Raw genomic sequence first — 10,446 nt, 5'->3', positions numbered from 1 at the left:
ACCGGGGTTTCAAGCCCCTGGTCTCCACCTGCAGGGGGAAAGCTTCACAAGTGGTGAAGCAGGGCTGCAGGTGTCTCTCTCTCTCTCTCCCTCTCCCCCTTCCTCTCAATTTCTGGTTGCCTCTATCCAATAAACAAAGATAATTAAAAAAAAGAAAGAAAGAAAGAAAGAAAGAAAGAAAAAGAAAAACTCACCTGCAAGTCCTTTAGAAAGTGGCCCTGGTCTTGGCTTGGCTGCAAATTCAGAGAGGACAGAGTCTGTGGGCACTGAGACTGAACAACTCTCACCGCCATCCCAGTCATTAGCACTGATGCTGATCCTTCCTTTTTTAAGGTTTTCTTTATTGACTGATAAGAAAGATAGGAGAGAGAAAGAACCAGACATCTCTCTGGTACATGTGCTGCTGGGGATTGAACTCAAGACCTCATGCTTGAGAGTCTAGTGCTTTACCCACAGCGCCACCTCCCGGGTCACCTGACGCTGATCTTTCCCATGTCTTCCTGGCATTTGACTAGAGACGCTGATATTCGGGACTTTTGACTTCTCCTAGATTGCCCCATTATGAAACTCTCAAAGACGGACTTACTCTCATAGGCATAACATCATTGCTGTGACATTAGCTTTGCAAAGGAGCCCGAGGATCTGTCTGCATCCTGATTCCCATTTTATGGACTGGGAGGCAGAGGGTCTGAAGCAATTCAGTGATTTTTCCTGAGTCTTGAGTAACAGGGTACAGGCTAAATAAAGAAACCCAAGCCCTTTGACTGTGTCCAGCATAACCAACACAGGTCACCAACGAGTGTCACTTGGAGCCTCTCTCAGGCATAAAGCAGTCACTGGTGCTGCCACCTTGTGTCTGCGTACTAGTTAATCAGAGTTACTCCCTCCTCCTTCACACTGCACTAAGAACTGTACCTTCCAGGGTCGGGTAGTGGCTCACATCTTACCATGCACAAGGCCCCGGGTTCAAGTCCCCCCCCCCCCCCCGTCCCCACTTGTGTGTGGGGCTTCATGAGCAGTGAAGTGTCTTGCTTTCTTTTGACCTCAATCCCCTCCACTTCAGCTTCTGTCTATATGCAGTAAATGAATAAATAAAGATCTACCAAAACAAATAAACAAACAAACACCCTGCACCCTCCTTGAGCAGAGCTGGCAAAGAATTTGGGAATCCTGTGCCCACTTGTTAGACCAGAAAAACCCAGAAACTTGCTGATCCTTTTGGGAACAGTGTGTCGGAACCTGGTCTCAGTCCATATGAGACAGGAAGCAGCGTCTGTGACACAGGTGGTAGGCAGAACTATTACAAGTATTTGATGACTTCTTTATTAAGGTAACCGCCCCTACACAAACTGGAGGCGACTCTAAAAGAAAACTAGAGCGCTCTGGTTTAACTCCAGCATACCTGTCCTAGCCCAGAAAGGTGCCCATCCTGTCTCTTCTTCATTACCTTTGAGAGTGACTTATCTCCCCCCCCCCTTAAAAAAAGAAAGAAAGAAAGAAAGAAAGAAAGATCCAGTTTGCTCACTCTGGGGAAGTTAATGCCCTCCCCCCAACGTCTGGGCTGTGTGGTTATTGTTGTTGTTTTAACTTAAAGGCGAACAGGGCTTGAGTTGGAGGGCTGGCGTGATTAGAAATCTAGCCGGCAGCGGAATGCTCTTCGGCCCTTGGGGAGCTGTCAGGGCACGGAGTCCTCAAGCTTAGCTGCCACCCTGCGGTCACTTGCTATTCTCCAAAGAAAGTGTGGGTCTAGTGTGCATACGAGAACAACCAGGCATATCTGACTTAGCTTCCCAGGACTGGTTCTGGACGCTTCCCATTTCGGGGCAGAACTGGACAGAGGGAATGATTCTTTCTAAATAGACCACTGGCCTGAACCCAATCCCCTGAAATGGTAATATGGCCGTTATTTAAAAAGTGTACGTATTTTCTGGTGTTTTCCCATCAAGTACCTGCCTAATTTCTGTATGGCACACGCCAGAAATCAATAGAAGTTAACAAGTCCTCCAAACAGTCCTCATCTCTTTGTTTAATCTCCTTTACAATAAAGCCAAGGGGAGAGAATTAAAAATCTTTGAAGTTGACCAAGGCTCAAAGGAATCAGCCAAGTAGACTTAAAGTAGTCACTTATTTCCCAAAACTGGTTTGTCGGCGAACAATGAAAGGAAGTAAAATTTATGGAGAAATTATACAGTGGATTTGTCACTTAAAATATCGTAACTGTCTCGAGGACAATGCCCCATGCTGAGGATTAATGGCCCCGCCGGACCTTTGATTCACCAGCCCCTTTTCTTTGCCCTTGACAAATTGGATTTTTAGGAATGGGAAGGTCGCCTGGACCATTGTGCGCCAGCCATTCAGAGGCCTCGATTATGCAGGGGGCTGAGGGAACCACTCCATGTGACCCTCTCGGGTGGGACCGTGCAGCTGCTGTGCAGAGCGACTCTCTCACCAAACTCCGCGCCCTTGCACCCGCGGCGCCAAAAGGCGCACGGCCGCCCGCCCGCCCGCCCGCCCGCGCGCGCAGCTAGAAAAGACGCGGTGCATGCCCGGCCGCGTCACTGTCACTCCGCGGGGCGGGCGCGGGGCGCGGGGCGCACGTCGGGGCGCGGCACGGCGCGGCGCGGCTCGGCTCGGCTCCGGCTCCGGCTCCGGCTCCGGCTCCGCGGCGCTCCCCGCACAGGCCCCCGCGCGCCCCGGCGCAGAGATGTACGCGGCCGCCCGCGCCCCGGCCACCAGCGTGAGCGCCGACTGCTGCATCCCCGCCGGCCTGCGCCTCGGCCCGGTGCCCGGGACCTTCAAGCTCGGCAAGTACCTGTCAGACCGCAGGGAGCCCGGGCCCAAGAAAAAGGTACCGGCCGTTGCGACCTCCGGCCCCTCGTCCTTCGCCCCGCGCGGCCCAGGCCCAGGCCCTGGCCCAGGTCCAGGCGCAGGAAAGGGGCGCAGAGGGCTCGCTACCTGCCACTTCTGCCAGGTGGAAGGGGGTTCCGATCGCATTAACTGAGAGCTGCACTGGGATGGGGGTGGGGTCCGGACTGCAGGGCGAGGAAGTGGCCGAGAGGGGGGACGCGGCCCCGATGGGGTGCGTGGGGTCCTTTACAAGCTGGGAGCAGAGGCGCCCACCCCCGCAGCCCCCACCGCTACTTCTGCTGACCGCCTGCTTTTTCTCAAGGACTGCGGAGCGTGGGGGCCTTGTCTCACTTTGTGATCCGAATATGTTCCTTAGAGGTGTGATTTATCATGAAACAATTTAATCTCATCTCAAAAAAAAAATGACCTTGGAGAAATTGGATTCCTAGAATTTAGCCCGCCCCTCTTTCCCTCCCCGCGGATGCCTGCTTGTGCTTGAGGTGGTGGTGGTGGGGGGGGGGTCCGTGGCTGACCCAGGTGCGAGCTCTGACTCGGGTTCGAGGACAAGGGTCGCCTACCCGCATGGATGATCGGGTCGCAGAACTGGCGGCCAAGGTCTGGGAGTCCAAGTTCCCAAGACACATCTGGGCCAGCTCGTCAGATCTGCACACACACACACACACACACACACACACACACACACACACACACACACACACACACACACCGCCAGCCCTCCCCTCCCCAAGCGCTTCTGAGACTGAATTTAAACATCCGCCACCCCCAACCCCACCCCGCGGCGCCCCAGCCTGAAAACCTGGACCACAAGGCCGGGTGGGGGGCTGGTCGTGGGTGGAAGAGGACCACGGTGCTGGGGGCTGCTACGCACACGGCTTCCCCCTTCGTATTCCAGTGTCCAAAGCGACCTGCATTTGGCTTCTCACCCACCCATTTTCCTAGCAACCCAGAGCCCGGTTTGCAGCGTACTCCGCCTTCCTCTGAGATGCGCTTTAATCGCTTTTAAATGGTCTGTCTCCGGCTTTCACACTTCGCAGCTGGGCCGTCAAACACCTCCACACCTCGGCTCGGTGCAGAAGGGACAGGGGACGCTCTGAGTGCTACTTCTGGCTGCTCAAAGTCCGCGCCCTGGCAAGAGGCAGAGCCGGGGCTGGGGGTCTAGGTGCACCCCTGGCGCTCGAGACCCTCCCTTGTCGCTCCAGTTGCCGAGCCGGGCTGAAGCAGGGCTGATAAACTAGTCGGCCCCCCTTCATCCTCTTTTCTCCAACAGGGTTCCAGAGGAGGCAGCCTCCCAGAATCCCACAACCCTAGCCACTGCGACCAGAAGGACTTTCTCAGGGCGGGTGGGGGTGGCTGGTCAACTTCCCTCCAGGGTTGAGGCTCTGGTCTTGGCGTGGGGAGAACCATCAGTGCTTGTGCTGCAGGTACGCATGGTGAGAGGGGAGCTGGTGGACGAGTCGGGGGGCTCCCCTCTGGAGTGGATAGGCCTAATCCGCGCAGCCAGGAACTCCCAGGAACAGACTCTGGAAGCTATTGCGGACTTACCTGGAGGACAGGTACTGTGGGCGCCCCCTTCCCCTGGCCCATTCTAGCGACCCATCTAACCCGAAGGGACCACAAATACTGAGGGAAACGTTCTTTGGCTAGAGGGCTCAGTTAAATGCCCCAGCACTGTTTTCCTGTCTGGAGAATGGGGCCCTGTGGTTCACAGTGGTACAGGAGTTTCTCTGGGGTCACATAGCGTCAGAGCAGGTAACTGGCACCTCTCCTCTTGGTTGTCTTTTGACCAGTAAAGGACAGTAAGTGTCAACAAGCTGTTTCTTGCATTTCTAGATATTCTACCGTGCACTCCGAGATGTCCAGCCAGGGGAGGAGCTGACCGTGTGGTATTCCAACTCCTTGGCTCAGTGGTTCGACATCCCCATGACTGCGACCCCAACACATGATGAGAAAGGTACTGCTTGTGCCTCAGAGAGAGGTGGGTGGCAAGACGACTGCCCCCTCTGTCTGAGCAGACCTGAAGGGTGCCTGTCTCTCTCCCTCTCTCTCTCTCTCTTTAAAACTGAATTCATGGTGCTCAAAAGCACAGGCAGAGAAGCAACATCAACAGTAAACAACAATGGCGACAATAACAATCTTCCTTTCAATGGAAAGGAAAACACACATGCCCTTCAGGAACTGCATGGGGGTCCATGCGTGAACCCCCTGCATACTCAAAGACAATTAAGTTGACTCAATTAAGTCTCAATAAAGACAGACCAGTATCAGAGTCCTTATACGGTTAGATGAGGTGGACAGGCATCTTCTCCAGTGGCTTGAGGGAGAGCAGTATATTTCTACAGTGTTTTAGAAGCATTACGGTAATTGCAGCTACTCAGTTGGCAGGTACTGAAGCCCTTCTATTTAAATAGTATGCATTCATCTTCCCTTCCCTACTCAACTCGAATCTGGGATGTATCCCAGTTTCTCTTCAGATTTATTTGATTCCTTCCAAAGCCAAGAGCAGATTCATGCACATTAAGATGCAGTGACCACAGGGAAAACATTCCCAAACATCCCTTAGGACACTCCTTTGAAAAGGCTGGGAGATGTTAAAACAGTTAAGCTCTCGAGACTCCCTTTGTTTATTTTTAGTGATTTTTTTCCCCTTTTTAGATAGAGGTAGAAAGACCACAGCACCAAAGTTGCTTTCAGTCTTGAATCTGAATGGCACACACGAAGACTCTTTTCATGCACCAAACCCCCATGATCTTCTGGTTGCTAATTGTTCTAGTGTGTTCTTTTCTCCTAAAGACTGAGCACAAGTCAGCAAAACAAATGCAGCTGAATATCTAGACATGCTCTCTTCTTCAGTTACTCCATCACATTCCTTTAAAAGCAGGGTCACAGACTAGTACTTTATGAATAAGACAGAATAAAGTGGGAGTCAGCCCATGGCAAAGCCCAAGGACCGGCCTAAGGATCCGGGGTTCGAGCCCCCGGGATTCCCACCTGCAGGAGGTCGCTTTGCAAGCGGTGAAGCAGGTCTGCAGGTGTCTATCTTTCTCTCCCCCTCTCTCCATTTCTCTCTGTCCTATCCAATGACAACAACAGCTATGACAACAATAACAACTACAATAAGCACAAGGGCAACAAAATGGGGAAAAATAGCCTCTAGGAGCAGTGAGTGGATTCGTAGTGCAGGCACTGAGCCCCAGCAATAACCCTGGAGGCAAAAAAAAAAAAAAAAAAAAAAAAAAGAAAGAAAAAGAAAAAGAAAGAAAAAGGAAAAAGAATAAAGTTTATTTCATTAATCATTTCACTTCAGAGCTTCCTGTAAATTAATTCTATTGATTTGTTGAGGGGCGTGGATAGGCTTATATGTACACATCCATACACCATAATGATCTTGTAGTTTGTTTGCTTACCTCACATTACAGTAACCTTTCCTTCCAAGAAACAAGCAGAAAGTCCCACAGCGAAGAGCTCTGAAATGTTCTACTGTAACAGAACACTTCCTAGGGACAGTGGTCTTTTTGAGGCAGGTGTTTCCAAACAGAATGCCTCCCTTAGGCACTGTTACAGGGCATGAAATCACTTTTTGGAGTGGTGACCCTCATGTTTTCATTCCAGCAAGTCTGAGTTTATAAGCATAATCTGCCAACCCAAACTGATGTCAAAACAGACACTAGTTTCCTCTGGGGGGGGGGAGGGTTCTTTTGAATTCCTACTTGCACTTGCTCTGGGATTTGTGAAATCTTGCCTACTTTAAGGTCCCATGAAGGAGAGGAGCAAAGTCACTTGTGAAGTGTTTGGTACCCTTGGCTTAGTTTGATTTCAGAATCTAGAGAACATGCCGACTGGCTACGGTAAAATAAAAAAGCTCAAGTCTTTCAAAGAGGAAGAAATAGGAATGGTTGCTATTCTTTCACTATTGACTTTTCACTATTGACTTTCACTTCTTTCACTTTTCACTACTGACTAAGTGGCTTCCTTTCCGAAGTAAAGATAAGGAAAACATAGCCTTTGTTTAAAAAAACAAAGCTTACTTGACTTTGCATTCAGTTGAGTCACTCTGGTGCAGTCTGTGAAAACTCTCTTTCTAGAAAAAAAAAAAAGGGGGGGATGAAAGGGAGGCTTTGAATTCAGGGGCAGGGTGGTTGTTTAAGACATTAAATCAATACATACATCAGGGGATCCAATGAAGTCTTATATTAAAAATGATTTATTTCATATGGTTGTTCATTACAAGATAAAAAATACTGAGACCTTTTTACCTAAATCTTTTCTAAAAACTGGGATAGGGTCTCACAGGCAACCCTCTTCTCCTCCTCTGCCTCTCTCTCTGCCTGCTCTTTCTGGGTTCCCAGCTGAAATAAAGGGCTCCTTACTGTAACTTTCATTAACTGGGGTGACTAACTTCATGCAAAGTCAGCAGTAAGATACAGGAAGGGAGGACGATTTGGAATTTTTCTATTGTTTCAGCAATGGCATCTTAGAAGTTTACGTTGCTTTTGTGCAAGCAAGAAAAATGAACTTTTCCATTACATTTAATGAGACTGACATGTACACTGAACTAAGTTCTTATTCAAAAACATCTTACCATTTAGTATTATCAACCACAGCATTTAAAAAGAAAGCCAAGACTACAGGTCTGTAAAGTAACTTTTTGGAGTAAAGATTAACCACCGCAACACATTCACTGTGTGATCAGAGTATGTCTTGTACAGACGCCTCTTAGTTGTCCCCGCAGATTGGGGGTGAGGCTCACTTGAAAACTTCTCCCTCTCAACCCACCAACAAAACAAAACAAAACAACAACAACAACAACAACAAAAAACAAGCCCAAAGCAAATTGCATCTTCTCCTGAGGACTTTACTAAGCTTTTGGCTGTGCAGCTGTCTAGGAGTAAACGATTTAGTTAATTACCAGGTGGAACAGCTGACATGATGATGTGACATCATTCTTTATTTTATTTTTTAAAGACTATCAGGGCACCATCCTTCCCCCTCCCCTTTTCTCTCATCCAATTAAATGGGGTTAAAGAGGAAATAAAGATACAACTAATTTCCAAGACTAGCAAATCCTAGTCCCTCTGTGGTCCATCAGTTGGTCACGCTCCAGGAAAACTTCAGGCAAAAGTGTTTAAGGCTGGGAGGGGGGTGGAAGGGGTGGGGTGTGGACATAAAAGACGTTGTCCTCTGAAAAGGAATGATTACATATGGCCCATACATACAAGACATTGTCTTGCCTGGTAATGAGGCGCTCACGACTATCAGATTGGCCTTTGTTCCGTTTTTCCCAAACTCCTTGACATACGCCACCTATTCTGCAAAGCCCAACAGATGGACCCAGGCACAGCGCAGTCCCAGCACTTGATTTAAAGCAACAGCTGCGCACCGCTCTCGTCCTCTCCCCGCCAGTCGGCCTGAGCGGTGCCCTCCGGAGCGCGGCTCCATCGCCCGGAGGAAGTCTTCCTTGGAAAGGAAGGCCCGGGTCACCCCTCTAGGTCTCTGAGTGTCACCCGAGGGTGGGGATGGTAACCAAGTTGGCCATGTGGGCTTCTGGTAGTGGTGGGGATGGGGGGGGGGGAGCTTTGTTACAAAGGGGGAAGCCAAACACGCACCTCGGCTGGACTCCAGACAACTTCTGGTCCCCCCAATCTGTTTTTTTTTTTCTTTCTTTCTTCTTCTTCTTTACCTTGGCCGCGCCTGTCTTTTCCTTCTCTGCTGGCCCTTCTCCTCTCACGGGGTCGCTCTCCCACTCTCTCCCTCTCTCTGTCTGTCTGTCTGTCTGTCTCAGGGGAGGAGCGCTACATCTGCTGGTACTGCTGGAGGGCGTTCCGGTACCCCAACAGCCTCAAGGCGCACCTGCGCTTCCACTGCGCGCTCAGCGGCCGCGCCGCCCCGCAGCCCGACCTCCCCGCGCGCCCGGGCGCCGCCCCCGCCGCGTCCCCGAAGCCCGCGCCCGACCTCCCCGCGGCTGGCGCCCCCCGGCCCCCGCCGCCCCCGGCCCCGGCCCCGGCCTGCGGGGCGCGCGAGGGCATCAAGCGCGAGGCCTCTTCGGCTCCCACGTCGCACCCGGGCAGGTGGGGCGCGCCCAAGAAGGGCAGAGATCCGGCGGAGCGCGCCCTGGACGTGAGCGGGGCCGCCCGGGGCCACGGCCCGTCGCTCGGCTTCTACCCCGGGGTGCGCTCGGCTTTCAAGCCCGCCGGCCCGGCCCGGGCGGCGGCGGCCGCGCACGCAGACCCCTACCGGGAGGAGGGCGGCGGCCCGGCCGGGGCGGGGCTGGCCTGGGGGCGGCTGCTGGGGGGCGCGCGGGCGGGCGGGCGCGGGGCGATCGGGCAGCAGGCGGGCCACCCCCACGCGCACCCGCATCCCCCGCACCCCCAGCCCAAGTGCCTGCTGGCCGGGGACCCGCCGCCGCCGCCGCCGCCGCCCGGCCTGGCCCTGCGCGGCCTCCCGCTGCTGCCCGGGCCCGCGGGTGGGGCGTCGGCCTTCAAGCACGTGGAGCGCGGCCCGCCCGCCGCCGCCCTGCCCGGAGCGCGCTACGCGCCGCCGCCGCCCGCGCCGGGCCTCCGCCTGGAGCGCTGCGCCCTGCCCGCCCTGCCCGCCCTGCCCGCCTTCCCCGGCGCCGACTGCGGCCACCTGCCCGCCGTCATGCCGGCCTTCGCGGTGTGCGGCGGAGAGCTGCTGTGCGGCTCCCCGGCCGCCGCCGCCGCCGCCGCCGCCTACTACCCGCTCAGACTGCACCTCGGCGGGCTGCTCAAGTACCCCGAGCCGCTGTCTTATTTCGGGGGCCCCGCCGCCCCCGCGGCTCTCGGCCCGGCCGAGCTGGGCCCGCTGGCGAGCATCGACCGGGAGCTCGCCCTGCACGCGCGGCAGCTGTCCGAGGCGGGCAAAGGCCGCGGCCGCCTGGACGTGGTGGCCGCGGGCGGAGCGGGGGGCGCGGCTGCGGGCGCGGCTGCGGGCGCGGCTGCGGGGAAGCCCAAGGCGGGCCACCTGTGTCTGTACTGCGGCAAGCTGTACTCGCGCAAGTACGGGCTCAAGATCCACATGCGGACGCACACGGGCTACAAGCCGCTCAAGTGCAAGGTGTGCCTGCGGCCCTTCGGAGACCCCAGCAACCTCAACAAGCACGTCCGGCTGCACGCCGAGGGCCACACGCCCTACCGCTGCGAGCACTGCGGCAAGGTGCTGGTGCGCCGCCGCGACCTGGAGCGCCACGTCAAGTCCCGCCACCCCGGGCACGGCCCGCTCGCCGCGGCCAAGGCGGACGACGCGCCGGGGGCCCCGGCCGGCCAGCCCCAGAGCGACCACGACAGCGACGTGGACGTCTGCTTCACCGAGGACCACGGCGACCCGGAGGCCGGCGCGGGCGGCCCGCGGGGCCCGTGACCGACCGCCTTGCCCGGGAAGGGGCGCGTGGGGGCGGGGCGGGGGGGTGCCGGGAGCGAGCCGACCGGTCGGCCGGCAGAAGTGTCCCTGAAGCTTAGACGGGGCTCCGGGTTTGGAGAGGAGGGAGGTCTCGGAGGCAGGTGCTGGCGCCGCGGGTTGAGCGCGCACATCGCATCGCGGCGCGCGAGGAGCCGGGTTCGAGCC

At 55.1% G+C, this 10,446-nt stretch overlaps 1 protein-coding gene across 1 annotated transcript; it reads left to right on the top strand.

Moving 5' to 3' along the window:
* Positions 1 to 2,704: 2,704 nt before the first annotated feature.
* Positions 2,705 to 10,242, top strand: PRDM13 (PR/SET domain 13). Its single transcript, XM_060190867.1, has 4 exons — positions 2,705 to 2,848; positions 4,290 to 4,421; positions 4,699 to 4,819; positions 8,648 to 10,242. Exons 1-4 carry the CDS (start codon positions 2,705 to 2,707, stop codon positions 10,240 to 10,242), a joined length of 1,992 nt encoding a protein of 663 aa, XP_060046850.1.
* The last annotated feature ends 204 nt before the right edge of the window (positions 10,243 to 10,446 follow it).

Source organism: Erinaceus europaeus, chromosome 4, assembly GCF_950295315.1.
Source record: "Erinaceus europaeus chromosome 4, mEriEur2.1, whole genome shotgun sequence".
In the NCBI taxonomy this organism is placed as follows: domain Eukaryota; kingdom Metazoa; phylum Chordata; class Mammalia; order Eulipotyphla; family Erinaceidae; genus Erinaceus; species Erinaceus europaeus.
This window is presented reverse-complemented; position numbering and strand designations above follow the sequence as displayed.